General features: G+C 42.8%; 1 protein-coding gene across 1 annotated transcript in view; it reads right to left on the bottom strand.

Moving 5' to 3' along the window:
• The window catches only part of grm8a (glutamate receptor, metabotropic 8a), a 185,157-nt gene extending 162,322 nt beyond the window's left edge, over nucleotides 1–22,835 (bottom strand). The window contains exon 1 of the mRNA XM_076111791.1: nucleotides 22,293–22,835. Coding sequence (XP_075967906.1) covers nucleotides 22,293–22,835 — 543 coding nt within the window. The remainder of the gene's footprint in view (nucleotides 1–22,292) is intronic.
• Nucleotides 22,836–24,144: the final 1,309 nt, after the last annotated feature.

Below are 24,144 nucleotides of genomic sequence, written 5' to 3'. Positions count from 1 at the left end.
GACTTGTGCGCCTTTTGGGTACATTTCAAGTGCCCTTCTGGTGTTTCCAAGTGGCCGTCTACTTGCCCGAGTGCCCCTCCACTTAAGGACCTCTGTACCCAAGTTCCCTTCTGGTACACCCTAGTGCACCTGTAGTACGCCTGAGAGTCCCTCTAGCACGCCCCCAAATGGCCCTCTGGTATCCGCTCTGATCTCAGCATATTTCCAAACCCTAAGTCCTTCAACTCAACTCGTCTCATTACTTCCTCAAGAATACCATTCCTCTCTCCTTTCCCTCCTGTGTTCTCTCTCCATATTTCTCTCTCTTTCTCCATTTCAAATTGATTAGCCACAACAAAAAGAGGGAACACAAACCATTCATGCTCTGAATGAAAAAAAAACAAGGAGCGGGAACTCTCATTTGCCAAAACAAGAAATAAAAGACGGGTGAAGGGAGAGAGACACAGACAAAGTATGAGATATAGATGATGACATTAGAGGAGAAAATGATGTAGAAGAAGAAGAACATTTTTTTTTTTATTTCTTGTTCTTCCAAAATTAATTTCAAGGCTCATCTACTCTGGTTGATGTTGGCGTTCACAGCCTAACAGCCTCAGATAAATACGGACTCAGGAGGACAACCAGCCATCATCATCCGTTAGATGGACATAGACAGACAGAGCGCTGGAGAGGGGAAGACGGACTGAAGAGAGAAATAAGGAGAAGGAGAGAAAAAATTGGTTAAAGGAGAAGGGAAGTGAGTGGATTACAGCACAGAGTGTGAGACAAGCATGGAGAAAGAGAAGAGAGGGATGAAGATAGAAGTTGTAATAAATTTAGACTTTAAACATTTTACAAAATCAGGACCTCCTCAGGTAAAACCAATCCCTTCAGAATAGTACATTTAGTTTCATGTTTTTAGATGGTTGGACAAAGAAATACATCGACTGAGATCGGCTACGCCTCCTATTTTACACCTTTTTGATTTCAATCATTTATGACTCTTCCTTCCCATTATCTCATAAAAGCTCATATCAGACACAGATGGTTTCAGAGACAGAAGGTAAAGTTTATTGCTCAATCTACTAACCCTTCTAAAGCTTAACTATAATGTCTGGGGCTACAATAAAGACGGAGCGAAGACACCGGAAAGCTGATAGGACTCAATTGCCTGAAGGTTGGCGGCTCAATGTCACACTCGCCGAGGGAGTTAGTGAAGCGGGCATGTGCGTGTCGAAATCTGTTCGAGAGAAAACGGCAATATCGCGGGGCCAAAGTCAAATTATGTGAGCGTGTGCGCGTCTGCAGATGCATGCCAGCTGTACTTGCACATCTGTCGTAAAGCCTGTTCTTGGAGTGGAATATAAAATCATCGTCCAATTTATTGTTGACTCATAGACGGAGAGTGTTTGAGTGGTACGTGTGTGTGTGGGGTCTAGTGTTTGTGGGACTGTGTGTTTTGTCTGTTTGTGTGTTGGCCTCGGTGGTGCCAGTCAGCCATGTCGGGGGGGGAGAGAGAATTAAAAGCCGTGGGCAACGATAGACCTTCTCACATACCAACTGGGGGGTGGAGGGAGGTGTTCGTGTGTGCGTCTGCAGAGAGTGACCTTCTCTACAGACTACTGTCACAGACGGTTGGTGTTGGTACCAGCCCCCCCTTTGGCTTCATGGTGGCCTATGGGCGACGTCTACTACCGTCTGGGAGTGAGTTTAAATGTGAGAATGTGCTCATGCAGGATTGTGTTTGCTTGGGCGCACGCCAGCTGTATTACAACAAGCTCTTCGCTCTTCCCTCACCAGACCACCCACACGTGGTTCACTCTCTTGCTAGCTCACTTCAACAAAAGTTTCCCTACTTTCATTTTTCTACAACATGGTCAACTGTCTTGAATTGCTGTTCAAGGATATAATTATTAAAACTGGTAACATGTCTGCACACCAGTGAGTGGATGAACAAGTAAGGGGAAAGGGATTGTAGCTTGTGAAAGCCTTGTAAAATAAGACACTTGAGGTTAACTGTACTTGGGAGCGACTTGTGAATTTTTCAAATGGATGTCTACTCTATTCCCTCCTTCCTTCCTTCCCACGTGTGACATTTTCCCTCGTCCAACAACCCGTCCATCCACTCATCCACCATGTCGTCTATAAATAGTGGTCAACTGGAGAACATTTGGGCAAAGCTAGAGGCTGTGAATCACTTTTATAAGGGTAACTATGTTCATTAATTGGCACTGGTCTGCGCCAATCAATGAACAGGGACGAATTTGAAGTCAGGGACGCATTTGTGAAAGCCACTTTAAATATCTGTGTTTCATACATGTCATCTAGTTATAAACACTCTGCTATTTCATTCGTCAAGCTTACCAGATAATTAGCAAGTACTCACAGTACAGTCGGCTATTTATTGCTTATAGTCTGCTCGTTCGATCTCGTGCTGAATATGCAGATTTGAATGTAAGACACTTCTTTGTTTGAAACAAACACTGTGGTTGTGAGCCGCCTTTGCTTTGTATTCAGCTCAAGTCATGCACAACCTCTTCAACATGCAGAAGCACTGACACACTCGGAGTCCTCTCTCCTCTCCTCTCTCTCTCAGAGCCTCTATAGGCCCAATTAAACAGCCATAATTACTGCCAGACAGGAATGAGAGGCTGGAACGGAAAACAGCATCCATTTTTTAACCCGGGCTAGATATTTCATTACATTACTGTCCCTGAACATGACAGGAGAGGAGTGTAGACAAGAGGCACGAGAGCAGAGGAGTAGGAAATGGAGGGAGAAGAAAGAAGAAAGAGGGGGACTAAATTAGAAATGTGTGTGAGAGAGATGGAGGGAGAAACAGAGTGTTGTGGAGGAGGCGGACGATATTAATAAAGGGGTGTTTATGTTGCGGAAGAAATACATTTAGCAAAAGCAACTCGTAAAATGTGTGTAACTTCTGAAATGTATGCACCAAAAAATGGAAATATTATGACTCATCCTTCAAACCTCGAGACGCATACGAGTAGAGTCACATTATGAGTTATTGGACACACTATAATGGATACAGGCATAGCTGGCACTGGGTCTTACTGCACATCTCTACAGGAAAACACCACATTTGGATGAAGGAAAGGAGTCCGCAGTAAATACTCTTGCTAGAATGTTACCTCATACTGAGCAAAAGAGTGATTTAAAGGGACAGTGTGTAGGATTTGGTGGCTAGCGATGTGGTTGCAGATTGCAGAAGCTATCCATACCATAATAACATTACTTTGGGAACAACAGATGTCAGACAGTGGCTGGCAGTACCACGGTTACCTTTACACTACAGCCCGGTCTCATTCCAAGGGCTTCGCAATGCAAAAACAAACAAAGTCATGTAAACACTGTGAACATTTTCTTTATCTGTTATGTGTTAAACAACTTGGCAGACCAGTTAGGTGGTCGGATTGACAGCCCTGAAGCTGTAGATTCATAGATTAACCACTCAGATGGTCAATGTTTTTATCAGTAGCTGGAAATTCTGTCAAAGAGTCCTTGAGCAAGACACATTTTAGGCAATTAGCACTTTGACATTCCAGCTCCTCTGACCTATAAAAAAGTCCAAGTCATCCTGTCACCTTGAATGTAGGATGCGACGGTATTTCTACTGCGACTCTGATGGCTCACCCTCTCCAGACCCATCAACATGTCTGAAAGACTTTCAATTGCCTGGAACATTTGGGAATTTAAGAGCCACTTGGTTTATACGCAGGGATTATTATTTTTGGATTTCATTTTTACTTCTTATTCAATTTAAGGAATTAATCACGTGATTTTTTTTTACAAATAAACAGTTGAAAATATTTGAAAAAAATAAAAATAAGACTTAAGCCTGTGTGTATACTTGTTTTAATTACTTGGAGGGCCCATGGCTGCAGCATAAGCAGCAGCTCAGTTGTGTTTTCTTGACAGTGTTTATTCTGAACAGTGTCATTAAGGAGGGTGGGGGGGGGGGCATACCTAGAGTCTGTGGTTGCTTCATATAGCTTGTTATCCCGTATGTGCCACTGTGTATATGAGAGGTTGCCATGTCAAACTCTACTGTTAAATAATGCAGAAGAACGATGCCCTTCCTCATACCACTCTGATGTAGTATGAGAACTGTTTTCTGAATGCTATTAGTTTAGTTTGGTTTAGTTTAGTTTATCAGGAATTATATTTCAAACACAGCTGTAAAAAATAAAAGCACATGATTTATTGTCCGGAATATAACACGACAAAGTCCAGGACTTATTTTCATCGTGGTGCCGGTTGGTTCATCCTTGCCACAACAAGATGGAGACAGCTGTGCAAAGTCAGCACAAAGGTCCACTTGCAGATAAATATGCAAATTAAAGAAAACAATTGTATATTGTATTTGTTTTGCTTTTTGTTTTTAAAAATACTAATATTTTGACAAAGAAAAAAAAAGTGAATTTAAATTGTAGTTATAGTAAATGGGTTTAATTGAACTTAGTTGAACTGAAATTAATCAACACTGAATTATACTCAAAGAGATGGAGCTCGGAGAATGTCCTTGTTTTATATTCTCTCTCTCTTTTTTGAAATATGATAACTTTCACTGTCACAGTGGTGAGTCTGAGGTGGCAGCTAATTCTGTACGTGCAATGAGATATGTTGGTTATGGCAATTCGCTGCACCTAGTGCTAAACCACACATTCACACACACACACACACACACTCCATCAAACACACACACACTCAACACTTGCCGTCTCTAGCTGCCAGAAACCTGCTAGAGCTGCAGAAACCTGACAAGGACTCAACTTGACACGTCTTCCTCTCATTTTCTCTATTTCTCGTTTTCTCTGTTGTTTACAATGTCTCTCTCAAAAGGAGTCTACACACACGAATAGTGCACTGCCAACCAAAAGGTAGGTGTGTGTCTATCTCTTTCAATGTTTCACTCTCCCCCAATTTATATAGTGTATATATAAGCACACATGTTGCTGTATCTGGCCCCAATTATTGTTTGTTTATGTAAGAGCACATTTCATAAGCCTGAATTAGTGTGTGTGTGTGTGTGTGTGTGTGTGTGTGTGTCCTACCCAGAGAGTCATATCTCAAGGCAGTGTTATTGCCAATCGCCTTCTAAATGAATCAGTACCCCTCGGGCCTCTTGACCAGACCCGACACACACACACACACACACACACACACACACACACACACACACACACACACACACACACACACACACACACACACACACACACACACACACACACACACACACACACACACACACACACACACACACACACACACACACACACACACACACACACACACACACACACAAACACGCACAAACACGCACCAGTCATATGGTCATATGCTTCGCAATTTTTGGCAAAACGCATCACTCATTGAGTCAAACAGGCCCAACAGCACCCCACGGAGAAATACTGAGACCAGGTGAGAGATATAGAACGCACACGCTCACACACACAAATACACAAACAAACACACAGCAACAAGCCAGGAATGAGGCGGAACCATCCTGATCATGTGCAAACATGTGCATGTGGGCAAACACTTTTTACAAGCAACATATTTAAGGAATAATACTATGTTTGAAGTCTGGGTCAAAGTAATCACTATTAGATATATTTATTAAAATTGTGTCTATAATGTGGATTCGATATTAAATGTAATTTTCCGTAATAGTCCCGTATAGGGCAGGGCGATAATTCAATATGATCATTTAATATCTTTCAATGGAATGATATCGTGATGAAATCATATATCGAGGTATCGTGATGCACAATTACGCCGTCTAAATTGATAATAACAAGCACACACTGGCTCAAATGTCTCAGAAAATCTGATGTGAAATATTTAAGGAATATCATTTGATGAATGCACTTTTGCTTTTACATCACGCTTTACACTACCACTCGTTGAATCTGATTAACAAACGGTGTTTATATGGTAATATTCATTTTGATCTTTATAATTTCACAAATTTTGAGATAATACTTTCCATTTGTCAAGTGTTTAATTCACACAGGAGTATACATATATATAGGTTTACCCATGTGGCTAGAACCACACATAGGGTACATGAGTACATGGGAGAATAGACACTTAAAAGTATTATATAATTGCTATGCAGTGTTGACAAGAGGAAAAAAAGAACTATACCTATATCATCACACTATACTGCAAAATATGCAAGTGAGTATGGACTTAACCTGCAATTTTTGTATTCTTGTGTGAGTGATATGCGTGTGTCTGTGTGCAGAACAGAAGTGCATGTCACTAGGTTAGTTATGAATACATTACCACTGCTGCCGGCACACAGCCAGGAGGAAATTACTGTGGAATCCCTGTGTGTGTGTGTAGGAGTGTGCGAGTGTCCAATTCACATTTCCATAATGGCCCCACCAACTGAGGAAAGCCTGCTCAGTTTCTCACTCTCTCTCTCTCTCTCTCTCTCCAACACACACACACAAGTGTGCAGATATATGACCACACATACATATATATTTCCCCCCCAAAGACCCAAAACCTATTTGAACATCCTCCTTCTCGTAAAGTACTTTGTTCGATATCACATATACACATAAAACACCTACAGTCCCAAAACACACACAATCACTGTGAGAAAAAGGCAGAGGAGAAATTCTACTTCTTTGTTTTGTTTGTCAGGCAGGACCCTTAACAAATATATAAAAAAAGGGTACACTTGAATGGTTGTTATGAATATAAAACTATCACACTGCATGACATTCATTCACAGTTGTGTGTTTCTGGGCACATGAGCAATTCAAGCCCGATACTCCCTCCTCTCCCCTCTCCACCCGCTGCTAACTGTCAGTTGGTCAAAATGTGTGCCTTTAGTTGTTAAAAATACTTCGTACAGAGATATGGTTTTAATAAGAGGTGGCAAGGTCTACTGTCCAATGTGATGGTACTTCCCACTCCAATACATTTTAGAGGGAATTATTGTACTTTTTACAACTACATTATTTGCATTGTTATAGAGTTAAGTATTGCATTGATTATATACTTACATACTCTAACTTAAACTTTACACTACAACCATCCATACGTCAGACTATATGGGTGAAGAGGTTTGTCCATTATAAGATGTGCAGCTTTCCAGACTGTTAAAGCTACACCATAATTCTCCTTCAAGGTACCGACTATGATAATAGCTCATCAATGCTCAGACTGTTCGTATAACCGTATGGTGAGAAGGTTGACTGAGCTACTTGTCCAGTAGCACATATACACCAGCATGTGACTGAAAATACTAGTGTGTCTGCATCTTTTCAAGATAAGCTTCTATTTTCCTCTTAGCAGTTTTAAATAGGACACGTAAGCTGACACTGAGCTGTACCCTGAAACCTCCAAAACCAGAATTTATTTAACTTTTTAGATTATTTCTGTAGAAATTTGGTTTTGTGTGTCAATTTGTGTCTCTTGCGATTTTCACACCCATTTTTTTAAACATTTAGGCACGCTACCGACAAATATAAATCTGCTTTCACCCTCAAAATAAATCCCGTTAAGTCGACAGCATTCAGGGCAGCATCACAGTCTTGTGATGAAAAAAGAAAACGAGAAGCCACCAAAATATAACTGTCGGTTCAAGTTATGTTGTTTAAAAAAAAAAAAAAAAAAACATCTTTCTCTCAGGTTTAATTATAAGCTTTAAGTTTTTGTACCTCCATCTCTGCTAACTTTTCATCCAGTGTTGTTTTTTTGTGCTGTATTTCTGAGCATGTTTTAGCATCATAAAAAGCCCGTATCTGTGAGATAGCGCTGGACATTTAACTATGACTGAATTACGTTCATGGCTCCTCTTTCTAAGTGTTCATCTTTCTTCAGTCCTGAGCTGCAGTTTTAAAACAGCGGATGATGAAAAACAGATCATTTATTTTCAGAATTCAGGCTGTAAGGACCTTTTTGCAGCGTGGACGTTTGCATTTTGATCTATTTTTCACGTTAAAAACGTTCGCACCAAGGCCGGAAAGTTTTGGATACGGTGTGGATACGCCCATAGAGACAGATGCAGCTGTAATATTTAGCATTAAATTCTGTCTCCATCTGCAGTAATCCTGACACTAAACAAAAAAAATCAGTGGGAAACTTTTTGCTAAATGCATGCCAGGACTTCTTGGTTTAGATTACAGGGTGAACCGTCAAACAATAAACCTGGTGAAGACTCTGGCGCAGCACCAAAAGGTCTCATGTCTCTCTAAAACCCTCTCCTCACCACAACCAAACAGCAACAGTGTGAATGTGACTCTGTGCAGTGTGTGTGTCTCCCTGCCTAAGCGTGCATCTCAGTGAGTACGTGTGTGTGTGTGTGTGTGTGTGTGTATTCATTTGTCTATGCATAAACCTTGGCAGGTGTCCAGCTCCAGTTGGACGGAGCTCAGTGAGAGAAGGGAAAGACTTGTCTTGTCTTAGCAGTTAAATCCCCTCTGAGACGGCAAGGGAAACGTACTCGGTGAGTTTTATGTATTGTTGCTTTTTATGGAGTTAAGCAGTGGTAAGCACCCTCCAGGGCTTCCTCAATCGCCTCGCCAACAGGTATTATGATACACAGGCTTCGGTTCACTGACGGACCTTCAGAAGAAGCTATGTCATCCGTTTCCAGAGGATTAGGCAAATACCTTTAAACTAAATTATGTGCACTACATAAGAACACGTTGGGGGAAAAAAATGATTAACCTATTCCTCCATCTTCAGGCAGTATGCAAATCCAATTATTGGCATTATATTCTGTACATTTCAATTCCTATTAAGTAGATGTTAAGGTTACTTTGTCAGAATCACTGACCTCACCCCTTTCAAACTTGATTTTTTCCTACATGTTACCTTCATGAGAGAGTGTTAGAAAGTGGTTTGATTAACCAGAAAGACTTATTGAAAAGCCCAAACACTGCTCATTATAGAAAACATCTGGTTACAGATCCTCTTCCCTTCATTCTGCTACTGCAGCACAAAGTAAGTCTGCCGCTTCTTTCCTAAAATAAATTTTTTAAAAGTTAGCAAAAAGCTACCAAAAGGCATGCATCCAAAATGGCTTAAAGGGTCTATTTTGTTATTTATGACTAAGTAGCTGATGACATGGCGATCTGTGTTTTAAACTTCAAAGCACTAAAGTAAAAGCGTACAAGGAGTGTGTGCAAACAGCAAGACTCTACCAGCAGATTCCCAGAGGGGGGACTAGTGACTGTGAGGCAGTGAAGTAACAGTTGAACATATTGTTTGACTTCAGAAGACTACATGCTGCACATTTTGAGACGCATAAAAGTGCATTTACAAAATGGCGGCTGTTAAATTCTACCATAAAAAGAGCAAACGTTTGCGCGCCAGTAGGTCGACAGGTGCGTAGGACAATAGACAACATAGAACAAAAACTCCTGCACACTGTTTTCTTCACGTGCATCCAGAGATATGTAGTGACAGTCTAAATACGACCACGAATAAATGAATCGCTAACTCTTCTATGATATTAATTATTACACTCCTGCAGCATGTTGGAGCATAGCTCGCTCTCTCCGCAGATGTACGCTCTCGCATTGCTCGGGGGAAAGCAACTTTGTCGTGGCAGGTGTATCGCTTAGGACCCAAGGAACACGCGCGTTTTGGACGGGCACTGCACTAGGAGTTGAAATGGTTGCCTGTACGTTGTATCGCTGGTTTGGATAACGGTCTTTAGCTCATTTAATTCAAATTAGAATGCACGGAGTACCCGTCTTGGTTGACAGGAGGATATTTATGAGCGCTTAATCATTTTGTATTGTCAAAACACTGCATAATCAATCATGGTAAATGGTTGATTAATCACCTGCTAAACATTGGGCAATTAGGCACATAAAAGTGATGTCACTGGAATGACTGGTGGACATTCTGGAGCAGCCAAAGCAAAGCACGGCCGCCATGGAGAGGAAGCACTTTTTGTCTCCGTGTTCCTTTCTTCGTGCTCCCTGACAGACGAGGGGAAACACATCAAAGCTTTTTTCTAAATGTCATCCCAATTATCAGAGACGTCGCGTCGAAATATCAAAAACATACCAAAATACCAAAGCCTCAAGGGTTTCTCTCATTATGTAACCCCTCAATTTTAGCTTCAGCTCTCAAAGCCCTATCAGCACCGGAGAGGAGTCAACAGTGGAGTCAGGCGCTGTGCATGACTCACCGTGAGTCACATCTTGACAGGCCGGCGGCGGTGATGAAGCCAAAAGTCAACTTTGCTGACTTCCAAGAACAGGCTACTTCTAGGAGTACTTGTACAAGTAATATATATACACACCACTACAAATAAGACGAGTTGGCTTGCTTCTAGCATTGCAATCATACAGCTACTACTAAATCTTTAATCTGCGACACAAACAAAAGTTCAGTTTCGACATCAAATTCAAAACAAGGCATTTCAATTAGAATTATTATACCCCATATTGCGGACTCTAATTATTCCACAAAGCATCAATTGATGGTCACTAGCCGGATGCTAACTACCATCAAGAGCAGAGATGGCAAATTTAGAGGATACTGGATGAGAGTTATGGAAGGAGTATTGTCTTAAATTGTTATTTTTGATTTGAGTCACGTAGAAAAAGCAAACAACCAAAAAAACGAAACATTTCAGACAATCCTCAGGTCACACGATATACAGTGCACTATATAGTGCTCAACATAGAAGTCCCAACGTTTTGGATTTGTAAAAAGATTAGGACTCATTAGGAAGGAAGAAGACTGCGATGGAAGTGTGAAAGGTATCGATTCCTTCATACACATGTGCTCTTATTGATATAGCTGTGCACCGTTAAACAGCTTTTTGTCTTGATGAAAAATAATAGCATACTTAAAATAATAGCCCTGTGTCACTGGCTGCTCCGCACAGTTAAATGCACCACCCGCCAGCTCAATATCTGACCTTCCCTGAGACTGTGTAGGCAGGAAAACACACTGGACTTTCATGGATGCTGTTGGATACACTGGTGATGAAACTGGCCTTTAAGTGTGCATGAAAACACACACATGTACGTCCTTTTACGTTCATGGGATGCTCCAAATTCTCAGACTTATAGAAGTTCCAGCTACTTCAAAAAATGTCCATGATGCTAACCAATAGTCTAAAGGTTTAGCCACGTCCGTCCTTCACTTTGTCCATCTCTGTCTGTCTTTTGCTCCCTATCTCTTAACGTCCTCCCCCTTTTCTCTTTCTTCACCCCTCCTTGCCTCCAGCACTCCGTTACCAAAGCTTAACTTTTCGGGAGGTGGAAAGAGAGAGTGAGATGAAGAGGTTGAAAAAGTAAAATAGGGAATGTGGAGAGAGAGAGAGAGAGAGAGAGAGAGAGAGAGAGAGAGAGAGAGAGAGAGAGAGTTGAGGACCGAGAGGAGTATTACGTTTTGGGGGAGAAAAGAGGGAGCGAGGGATGTAAAAAGGGAGAGATAGAGACAGATTTTGAAGAAGAGGTGATGAAATAGCGAGACAGAGAAGAAAGGGAGCCCTGGAGAGGAAGAGAGAGATGAAGGGATGCAGGGTGTGGAGGTGAAGTCAGATCCAGGGATGGAGAGAGATAAAATGAGGGCTTGGTGGAGGGAGGTGAGAGGTCGCACTCTCCTCTCCTCTGTCAGAGCTGTGATTATTCAAAAATACACATCCCTTTCTCTCTCTCTCTCATTCCATCTTTTTCACTCTCCCGGCATGTTTTCTTTTTTCATCCTCAATGATCTTGCATCCCCGTTCGTCTTTTATCCTCATCTTTTGTTACATTTCATACCATCTCTCTCTCTCTCTCTCTCTCTCCTGTCCCTCTCTCTTTTCTCTCACTCACCCTCTATGCATAATTCAAGCTGAGATTCCAGCATGACGAGCGTGGCCATTAAAAATACATGGGGACGCTGCGCCGACGCCGTTTAGCGCCGCCTTACCTCCGAGGAGGAGCGCTACCGGCTAGGGCAGCGAGGGCAGAGAGAGGGAGGACAGAGAGGAAGGAGGGAGGGAGGTGAGAGAGGAGCAGGAGGGGTGGTGAGATGAAGAAGCTGGAGTACAAGAGCAAAATCAAATAGGCATGAGGTATAGGAATGGGGAAAAGACACTTTCATTCAGAGAATCATTTCTCTTCCATTCTCTTTATAACAAAGGGTACACAGGACAAAGAAATTCAAGTGTTGCTTGTTTTGGTGCAATCCTCATCCGACTCTTATTCCCCATTGTTCAGCTTTGACTGTGCAGATGTGGCCAATAGAAACACGGCCGCAGTGACTTATAATACCATGAGACAGAAAATTACAACTCTTGAAGTTATCAACACTTATTTCATCATCTGTGTGGACAATAGTGAGGCAAGCAGTAGAATTACACCATCAATCCTTGTACGTATGTGACTGGGCCAATGCGGCACATTGCTGGATATTGTTGCATTGCCTTGTGGCTCTTCTTCTTCTTTCTTTTTTCACACAATGCTAATGTCGGTCTGAGCACGACCTTAGGGATGCTGGAGGCAGGAGGGAGGGAGAGTGATGAGGAGGAGGAGGCTGTTACTGGCAGGCAATGAATGCGGATTAAAGAGGAAAAAAAGAAAGATGTTTTCCGTCTCCGTCCTCCTTGACCTCCAGCTTAAGGGGGGTAATTGGCAAAACCCTGCAAGTAATTCTCTCTCTCTCTCTCTCTTCCTCACACACACACTCACACAAACGAGCACACATGCTATTGCTCCCAACTCTGAGCAAACCGATATCACACTTATATACCAGCCCAATACATAAATTAACTCTCCCATTTTATTCCTTTCATCCATCACTTCCATTTATATAGACGAACAAATAGAGGGGATAGAAATACAAATGTGTGTGTGTGTGTGTGTGTGTGTGTGTGTGTGTAAAAGAGAGAGAGAATGAGTGAGAGAAAGACTGTCATATCCAGCATATGTCATGTTCTATATAAATCTCCAAAGGAGAAAAAAAAATGTGTTTTTTTTTTGGCATGAGGATCAATGGCTTTCTGCTAATGTTCTTTCCATGTCTTCTGGCCTTGCTTTCATAAATAATACGCCGCAGCTATTAACACGGTCAGAGGAGGAAGAGCAGGAGAGCAGACAAGAAAAGCAGCCGCTGAAGAAGAAAGATGGATTGAGGCACGCCAAGAGCAGGAAACGCCAAACACTTTAACCTCTTTTTTTTTTTTTTTTTTTATTCTTCTTCCTCCCACCTGCTTTCTCTGATCTGATGCAACATCGCTGCGAGATGTAAAAACACCTCCCGCAACCCGTCTCTTTCCCTCGAGCCTTCAGCTGCTCTTTTACTGAACTTCTTTTCCTCTGACGATAACCGCCTTACTGCCCTTCCATCTCCTTATCTACCACCTTTACTGCCCTGCTTCTTTCCTGCGTATATCGCTGTTGGCCTCGCCTGCCTTTTTTTAGGGGATGGAAAAGAATATGGATGAGAGAAAAACAAGAAAATGACAGTACTGTGGAGGGAAAACAGATTAAAGAGGTTAATCTGACTAGTAAAGTGGAGAAAAGAAGCAAGGATTTATTTTTTAAAAGCTGCCATTTTCTCTCCAGAACTTGTTTTATATCTGCTTCTTTCATTGCCAAACATCATGAACCTCCCCAGCTGGTAATCATCGCTCCATATCAAACATACACTTTTGAGTTTTAGCTTTATACCAGCAGACACTTATCACAAAACGCTCTGCACCTCATTTCAGAGAGAATCTCCCCCCCGTCTAATTTTCTCTCCTCTGTCCTACTTTCACTCACATTTATTAAAATTAAGTCATACTGGGATGTGTTTTCAAATCTGTGAAGTATTCGGGGTGCTCTTGTTTCAACTTCCCAGCCGCCTCAACATGGGGAACGCTGCTTGAAAGATAAGGCAGATTTAATGAAGCGCTTGCGTCTCTCACTCCGCTCTCCAAAAATATTAAAAATGTATTCCTTCCCGTCTACGCCCCCCCAGTAAGAGACTTGAGAAACAATCCGTGAGTTCACATGTCGTTCTATTACAAAGACTTTCTATGAGAAACAAGTTTGAAATTTAATGACTATTATTGTCTCCACCCATGTTGAACTTATCACCCAGGTGTCACTTACGACGGTAGCAAACACAAGTCATACGACGCGACCGTTTAGCACACCCACACTCATCGATTACGGTGACACAAGCAAGCAGCCAATCAGATATAACGTGAGGTATTACAAAAGCAGTTTAAAGAGCAGTCGTCCAGCACAGATTGCGTTCTTGTTATTCCAATAAATGACAAATGCTGTAACAACCAACAAGAGCGTTTGGTCTTTTTCTTTTCAAAAAAACAGACAAAACACATCTAGCAAACACAACAGCAAGTCTTGGACTTGAGCTCTGTTTTCCCATTTCAAACACCTTGCAATTATCAGTCTGCCACCAAATTTCACGCCTGTATAGCAGCTCAATTACACTTGTGTGTGTGTGTGTAGGCTATTTTACAGGACTGAAAGATTACCCAAATAGTTTTGTAAGATGTAACACAAATATGACACACTCCCCTTACTCACGACGTGATCACGAGTTTGTGTTCTGAGACCAGTCTATAAGGATGCTATCCGTCCGTCTCCAGTGCCTCGATATGCAATGGAGGAAATAAATATAAAATACTAAGAAACACACGCATAAACAGATCTTCCCGCACCTGTCAGATGTGCACAGTTCTTATCAGCTCACTACTAAACCACAGGGGCCACTGGGGCCACTGACACAGTTTACAAATCAGGATTGTTTCAGCACCGCTCCATTGTTACAATGAACCACATATTCTAGTGAACTTTAGGATGACACTATGATTTTACATTCACATGAAATAGAAAGAAAGCACAAGTCGTAGATAAATCACACGTTTCTTATGCACCTTCTAAGCATTCATAAATATATATATATATAGCACTACTCTGCAGCAAAAAATAGAAATAAATAAAATCGGTTTGTGTCTTGTTTTGTAGGAGTCAGTCCAAAACACAAAGGCATTTCTGTTACAATGACATAAAATGGAGAAGACCAGCTAATATTTGGCATTTTTGGTTGATTAAACAACGATTATATCTCTAATCAAAAGAGTTGCATCACAATTAAATTTCTGTTGATTGATAAATCTATTCATAACAATATTTCTGGCCCGGTTCCATGTCGGTGGGACACAGCCCTGGTACCGTGCACGCTGCTGGCGAATGTTTTCAATTTGATTAATTACATTTGATTAATTACACCTGCGTGCAGCCTGTTTGCGTGTCGAAGCGGCTGCTTTGTGCAAACATATGACATCCACAGACTTCAGCTGCTGTAAACATCAACAAGTATAGCAGCGCGTGCATCAGACACATACTATATGTGCGCGAGCCAACTTAAAAAACACAACAGCTTCAGTGAGCAGCAGACAGAACGAGGCACAGACGCAGCGCATCACATTACCTTCACAGCACAAGCAGCTAAACAGCGAGGAGTCCAAATGCGCACGCACACAACCACAGAGAGGCGTTAACTTATTGTGTTGACTCACGTTATTTGACGTGGAAGTTCTCCTTTCTTTCTTTCACGGGGATGTGGTTCATCTAATATCAAGCAATGTCCAATGATGCTTCTCGTTGCAGTCCGAGTCATTTTGTTTGCACGTTGCCAGATCTATAGTCTACCTCATCTTAAACACACAAAGGTTGTGTGGTATCGTTAGGGGGCGCTATATACCTCATTTGAGGAAACGCAATGAAAAGGACTCCTGACGTGGCCAAGACAACAAAATGAGTCACTGTAATCTGTAAAATATGTTTTATTAAAAGTGACAGTTCTCTTCGAGCACATATTTTACACAAAAACTGAAATCATTTAATTAGCTTTAATCAAGTTTAGTTCATAAGATGGCAAATACCTCTCTTAAAATGATAACTCGTCAGCTCGAGTTTCCACTCTGCAAACTTCTCCCTCATTGTCTGTCCTTGTCGAGTTAATTCATTTCGAATGAGCAAAGCCATTACCGCTGCATCGTTCCAATGCATCTGCGCTGTCTTCCAAAGCGAGCGTTGGAATCGTGCAGGCTGAACACATTTGCAACTAGAAGTTCATGTTGGAAAGACAAGTTGCGATTCATCCAAGTGTTGCAACCATCGCACCCTTACATAGAACTCGGCACGCCGTTTGCATGATGGTTATTTAACGTGCGCGTTATGATGCGTATAGGCAACACACAGTGGGGGGAAACCCCAAAAAATGTAACATTTGTATTAAATTGAATTAAGAACATTTACGTGAGTAATCTACATGTTTGTGCTGTTCTCGCCAAAGAGCTCTTCCTCCCAACGGACATGTTATACCAATACCACAAACAAGCTGTGTGTGCCAGGATTCCGGTAATTGTGCGCGCTGGCTCGCTTGGCACGGCTTCACACCTGAACGAGGATGGACGTTGGCTGAGCGGTTCGCATTGGCATCTCGTACAAACCCCCCAAATCCCACCAGAGTTTTAATGCAGTTTGCAAATAATCCCCACGCAAACATGAGTTTCCTCGTATACCACAAACAAATAAATACACGATGCATGTTGTGTATCACTGCACCCATGGACCATGGCTGCCAACTCCTACCTTATTCGTCAGAACGGATCAAAGTAGAGAAAATGTTACCTGACAACAACAAAAAATGGCCTTTAATTCTCCAAGTCGAATTCATGACTTTGCATCACAGGGAAAGCACAGGTGTAACTAATCGCATTAACGTTGGTTTCGTTCCATTTTAGATGTGTCGTGGAATATATTTTGACATCGTTAGTGTGTTTGACAAGTTGAAATTTCCATTGTGAGAAAAGGTCTGTGACGTCATTGTGACAGAGGAGCCATTAATGTCATTAGTTACAACTATGCTTTTTCCTGCTTTGACAAGTCAAAATGGTCGGCTTTGTCCGGCTTGTGGTGTGTGAAAGCGTCGCCTGTGTGTAATAGGTTCACTTATCCCTTATCTGAGCTTCTATTCAGGCACCCAACCTGATGAAAGGAAGAGGAGAGATAGGATCTCATCCCACTCTAATGTACTCTATACACACCGGTCCTCTCCATACATGCACTAGCAGATAATACTCGCAGGCAGTCGCTATCTCTTTTACTCTTTCCATCTCCCTCACAAACACAGATTCCATGAATGCCTTTTTTTTTTTTTTAGGAAACCCTCTGTCCCACACACACACACATTGACGGTGAAGTCACAAATAAATCCACACATTAACACACACACACACACACAGTTTCATGAAACACATTTGTATTAACCTCTTGGTTCTTATCAGAGAACTTCATTCAACTTTAAATTACACTATTTCATCGCTGTACACAAGTGTTTATATGTGGTGATTGGGATCGTGTGCAGTTCAAGTTCAGTCTGCTGAACACACTAATGGTTTCAGTTGAATTTCAGTGATTTCGTCCCTTTGCACCAAAATGTTTCGTGTCGCAAAAGAACATTGATCGCCATGTACGTTAAAAGTTTGCACAGATCTGACTTGTTCAGTCTCGATACCAGTGTTTGATTGATGAAGCTGTTTGCCTCGCTGTGTGAAAGTGAGTGGGATCATTCTTTTATGTGTGAGATAATATCAAGCTTGACTTAATTAATCCTTAGTTTTCCTAACTTGGTAAAACAAAATGTAACAAATAAATATCCACAGATATCTGAATGGTGTCCAGATCAGCCCGTCCTCACAGATCCAGCTATCTGAGTCAGTATCAGACTTATACGATATCAAGATGTATTGTTGCATGTCTCAGTTAGAGAGCTCCTCTTTCAATGGAAATACTTCAGGTAAAAGGAAATCAATGAAAAATGGGGAGAAAAGGGTGAAAACAAACAGATATGCGCAAAAACCCTCCGAGTAAATAACAAACCACACACATAAATGTCTTTATTTTTGCATAAAAACAGAAAAAGGTAACCACTGGATTGTCTGGTGTCACTAATACTACTTATATTCTGTCATATTCTTCATATACAGCATTGCATTTACCTAATATTCCCATTCCCTTTCTACATAACTAACTAGTTATATGTATAGATGCCATATACAGAAAATGGCATCTAAGGAAAATAGTTAGTTAAGTTAGCTCTGTCTGCATAAGAGATCCTTCAAGGTATTTCCCCTGTTTCAGTGTTTTTGGCACCATTGAGCTGCAAACAAATCCAATTGCATCTGCGTTCACCCATTAGGCCTACATATGGCTCTACTAAATGAATCATCCCCGAGCAACACTCAACAAATGGAAAGTAATAAATAATTTCAGAAGGACAATTAAGTCCCCCTTCATTAACCATTTGCTCATTAAGGCTGCCTTCGTTAGGAGAGGTTGGATGATCGCGGTCCTGCTCGTCTGGAGCGGACCGCGATGTTTTTCCCGCTTCAGCAGCACTTCACAAGCACGAGTTGACACAAACCCGAGACCCACTCTCGTCCTAATGAGGTTTCCTGCTCGCTGTTCTAGTGTGCTCTGTGTGGCGTCATTACCATCACCCTCTCAATGCATAATGCCTCCGTGGAAGAAATCAACACCACATCATTACGCTCTCGAGGGTGCCCCGGTCTCCCCTGCTCACTTCGTCTTTTGTTTGGTCATTTTTCCCGTTTTGTCTCGTCTCTTCTGCATGTTCGTCTGCATCCTTTCTCTTTCGTCTTATTCTGTCTTTCCTCGGCCAGTCTTCTTCGTACTCTTTCTTTCTTATATCATCAAACACTCTTCATGGATTAGGACGAGACTGTAACGGCAAACTGTTTCTGACCTTGTGAATAATAGCACATCTGTCAGGGATTGCGTCTGAATTGGCATCTGAATAGAAAGGGGGGGGGAAAACCGCCTTTAATTGCATTTTTAATGCAGCTGTTGTCAGCCTTGTGAAGCCCCAGCCTGGTGTAACGTTCCAAGGGTTTGAGCAAACATTTGCTCTCGCTAATTTGCAGCAGAAAGTGTGTGATTTCATTCTCACGTGCAAACGCGAGCACTCTGTTTGGAGACACACACACACACGGAAAATGTAATTTTGTACATGTACCTGTAGATGTATAGATACTTTATACTCATTCAAGTGCCTCCTGGGAGTGGGGGATGTCACACAATGCGTGGTTCAGAAATACACCTCAAACAGTGAGAGCAGTGCTCAGGGAAAGCAATCATTGCAGTGGTAATACGCAGGCAGATGAATATATCAGCAATATCACACGGTGCGGCAGTTAATTCCCCAGACAGACGGAGAGGAAAGGAGGCCGCGGCTGAATTATGGAAGCAATTGGCGTGCTCGTCTGTAGCTATTGGTCCCCCCCCTCACGCAAGCGGTCACATAGATATACGCATATGTAAGACATACTTTACCAAGATGCGAACCTTGAGTAAAGGACCGCACAACGGCTCACACACCGGCTCACGCACGGAGTGTTGTATGCAAGTGTGTGTGTCGTGTGTGTTTCCTGAATTCCCTGAGGCAAATTTATCTCATGTGTTCTCACCAGGGGAGAGCCCCCACTTATCAACTCAGGAATTGAATTTATTTTCTTCTTTTTTTAGCTTCCAATGCACAGCACACACACACAGTCCATTATGATGTGAGGGCAGCTATCAGATCCTCGCTCTTTAAAAGACGTACACATTGTCAGGGTTATTGATAGAGATGACCCACAGTTTTTGGTGTTTATAAGTGAAGTATCAGCGTTTCCTGTGCAAACATTAGCGGGTTAAAATCGTTCAGCTATGGCCGAGGTTTGCCTCAAGAGGTGACCAAAATCGTCAGGGGTCAGCCGATCCATAATGCTGCTGTAATTACCAGCCACGCACGTGCAAAATCAATATCCTAAGATGAAGCAGTTATACTCTTTGAGGATGAGCGCTCATAGGGAAAAATTAAAGACAAAATGCGAGAGTGAAAATAAATATGATGTTTTTGACGAGAGGAGCAGAGGCGGGGCGGCAAACTGGAAACAAGTGGCAGGTGTAGTGATGGAGAGGATGTTCCAGGTATGTGCCCTCCATATTTAACTCAGAGCAGCACCTGTATATGACACAATAGTATCCTCATTAATTCAATTCCCCATAGAAGCACGAAACAATGCACACTGGAAACAAAACAGGGCTTAGGGTTTGAGAACTCACCAGACACGAGTCCAGGTGCTGTTCCACACACCTGTTCATGCAGTATCTATGAATGAGATTGTACTCATCATGTTAGTTAATCAGATCTGGGAATGTGGCAAGAAAAAAAGCACCGCTGGGCAGGGAACTCAAACAGATCTGACGATCAAACTGATTTTTTTTTTTACACAAACCCAAACCATGTCTATTCTGTGATCTATACATTTCCTTTTAATGTAGTGTTGAAATAGCCAGCTTAGAGCATTTAAATGACCCCCATTTGCGGCGTTCTTTTTACTAAATTCCTTTGGAATTTCCTCGGAGATATGCTGCTGCGCCGGCCCGGTTCCCCACGAGGATTAGCAAAGTTTCATCGTATTATATCTTATGTCATCCCCTCTCTCCGCCCCGTATCATCCCACAAAGCAGAAACGGTTACAGATAATCTTCAAAAGAGGAACCAGCGACAAAAGACACCAACAACTTTTGTGCGACTTGATTTTCTCTGCGACTGTCAGCACGCGGTTCCCTCCGTGTGCTGAGCGCGGTGGAAACAAACAAAAAAAGTCTGTTTTCCTGAGGATTTGGATGTGATATTTCTCACACAATCTGTTGTTTGAATCTCTTTTGTCTGCTGCTAGATTTAAAAGACACACACACACACGCACACACACACACACACGCACGCACGCACTCTCTCTCTCTCAGCTTTCTGAGCCCCTTGTGTTGAGTGGGCGACTAGCTGTGACTGGCACTGTCAGATTAGCCCAGTTAAAAAAGACATATGTTTATTGCACAATGTTGTGTGTGTCCTCCATACTATTTTCAGACTGTGACACATGCTGCATTATTCATGTTAAACCAAGCAGAGAAAGATACAGTCTTGTGTCATATAATACCACTGCCACGGGCACTCACTCACACACACACAGGTTTACCAAATACTTAAGACTTTCTCTCTCACACACACACACACACACACAAACAATCGCTGGCACGCTTAAATACTGACATACAATACACACGCATGTACGCAGACGCACTAAATCGTATTAGGCAAATGAGAAGGAGGCAGTGCGGAGCCAGAAAGGCGCTCTGTTCGAGTGCTGTTGCTGTGACAGATCCTGGCATAAATCATGTTTAGTTGTTGTTGTTGTTTAATATGCAAATCTTCCATTCAAAGCACGAGTTGGTTTGTTAACAAGTGCGTTCAAACACACACACACACACGCAGTCATACAATCCCGTGTGCTCTCGCACACTTTAAGGATTACCAAAGGAAGGGATGCGCAAAAATGTGCGGCTGCAAACACACACACACGTACAGACACACACTTGCTATGAGAGTGCATGGGATCGATGTGGATGTGAAATGCCATGGGCGTCATTACAGGACTCATATTTCATAATCATACGGCCATCCATCAGCCCTGTTCGGCTAATGATGACAACGCCAACACACACACTCACACATAAGCGCACTCATCCAATTGCACACCTAGAGAAACACGAGTGGCACAGATATATGCGGAGCTTCATGCAAGGACACAAACAAGAGCAGCATAAAGGGAGGAAAAAACTGCATGCATACACATGAGCACTCGTAAGCATGCTCAATTAGGCCCACACGTGTACTAGAAAACATACTAACACAAAGAGATGTCCCAACACACACACACACGTACTTTGCATTGAATGAAGTGGCTGTTGACAGATTTCAGCAGTAATTGATACCCGTGTTTGGCAGCCATTTTCATTTGGCCCAAGCACAAACCAGGAATGATCTAAGCTGTGCAGTACAAACACGCACGCACGCACGCACACACACACACACACACACACACACACACACACACATTTGAGCCGAAGAGATTAAATCTCACTAGGCTTCTAAAGGCAAATGCACAGGCTAAAAAAAAAAGTATACCCTCCATATATGTGCAGGAAGAAGTGGCACTGCTTTCGCTGCTGCTGAAACCTCCAGGAAGACTGACTACATTTTAATTGGTTGTCATCACTGAACTTTATCTTGTCAGTGATGATGAGTGAGGGTAAGTGTGCAAGCGGCCTAGACAGAAATGTACACACACACACACACACACACACACACACACACACACACACACAGAAGAGAGGAGATGAGAAGAAGAGAGTAGAGAAAATGATTCAATTTTTACAGTTAACTCTTACCTTAAACAGGCGCAAGATGTTGGCCACCATGATGGACACCGAGCTGGCCGCGGCTCCTATCACCCCTACGATTTTATCTGGCTTGGTGAAGATGGGAGGGTCCCCGTTGGCGCAGCGGACGTCGGAGCCGTCCCTCTCAATCAAGGCCTGCACAAAAGTCAGGGACTGCTCCAGAGCGTACGTGTCCCTGGAGCAGGTATCCAAGATGCGGGCCCCCAGCGTGATGTTGGGCAGCAGCTCGGGGTCCTTGTTGATCAGGTCTATGGCGAACATCATGGCCTCCAAACGGTGGATGCCCTTCTCCTTTTTCAGCTCCCCGCAGGGCGTGCCGCGGTCCCCCCGCGAGTGCACGGGAAATAATCCGCCGAGGATGATGTCGCCGTCCAGTCGGATGGAGTGGGCGTACTCAGGCGCCGCCTGGGGGTCTATTAGGATCCGCTGAGGGGCGGCGACGGGAAGGAGCCAAGTGTAGGAAGTAGCCATGAGCAGGAAGACGACAGAGGGAGACTGCGGACAGGAAGTCGGGTTCCACTGTGGTTCCATGATCAAGGATTGATTACCAAACAAGAGCCAAGTCTTACAATGGGGCTTTCTGATGGATATTCCAAAACTGAGGATGTGTTTTTGGGAATACTAAAAAGTAGGGCCTTCCTATTGGTCAAAGGGGGAGGAGTAGAGGACCCCAGGGGTGGAGCTAGCCGAGCCCCATGAGCGAATCATATTCCAGAATGGACCAGTGTGATAAAGAGCGAAGCTTAGAAACGTGGCGGCGGTGCAGTAGAAATATAGAGTTGGGGATGTTGAGCCTGTAATCCACGAGTCACATCTTCAGTAGAGCCTGCAGAAGAGAGACAGGGAGAGGATTTCTAAGTAGCAGTGTGGTGTGAACTTCAAGCTGCTGCGGGGATGAACGGTCCACCTGACAAACATGTGTAAAACCACCTCATGGGCAATGAGAAAATGCAGTCAGGCATACCCAAAAACAAGTTAAAAATACACACAACGCTCCTTCGCCTGCGCACGCTCACATGGGTACAGGCTTTTCCAGCAGACCTGTCAAAATGTGCACTGCCATTCTATAATTGAAAACCCAAAGTCTGTCGGTTTGTAATCACCTCTACACACACACACACGCGCGCGCACACGTGCACACACACACACACTTGTCTCTTGGCATATCGATGAGTGAAACAGCTGTTAAAATGACAGGAGAGAGAACCTTGGCAAGCTCCTTGGGGCTATTCGCAGGAAGGCGCAAACTCTCCGCTGCAGTGGAGGTGAGGAAGAGCGACGGAGAGAAGAGCGGAGCGAGGTTGAGGAAGAGGTGGAGGAGAAGGAGGAGGACGCAGCGAGACGGGGAGGGGGGGAGACAGAGGAAAACCACGTGAGAGAGGGTGAGAGAAACCGAAGACAGCAGAGAAAAGAGTGAGAGAGAGAGAGAGAGCGAGTGCCTCGGAGCCTCATTCAAACACCTGCTGTTTCTGCTGCAGCTAAATGAACACATTACATCCAGCAGCACCCTGGAGCTTGAAATCACAACAGGTAGATGTAATGTTGAAAGTTTTTTCCAAACAATAGACATGTTCCTGTTGCACCTCTATCCCTGGCAGTAATGCATATTAAGCAGCCGTATCCTTGAGAAAGTGATAGAACTTGGTTTGGGCAGGGAATTAAAAAATTGGTCTTGACAAAATTTCTGATTTTTCTTTTTTCATTTTCCATGGAGACTGTTGAGAGCGAGGAAGCAATTTTTTCCTGAAATCTTTACTTAAACTAAGAGAGCATTCATTATATGTCTAACAAGGGATATGCAGCTCTTGGTAACGATGCAATGCTCCTATGAATTAAAATA

Source organism: Anarhichas minor, unplaced genomic scaffold (genome assembly GCF_050575085.1).
Source record: "Anarhichas minor isolate MPS153535 unplaced genomic scaffold, ASM5057508v1 ptg000045l, whole genome shotgun sequence".
In the NCBI taxonomy this organism is placed as follows: domain Eukaryota; kingdom Metazoa; phylum Chordata; class Actinopteri; order Perciformes; family Anarhichadidae; genus Anarhichas; species Anarhichas minor.
Note: the sequence above shows the minus strand (reverse complement) of the source record. Positions and strands in the feature narration are given on the sequence as shown.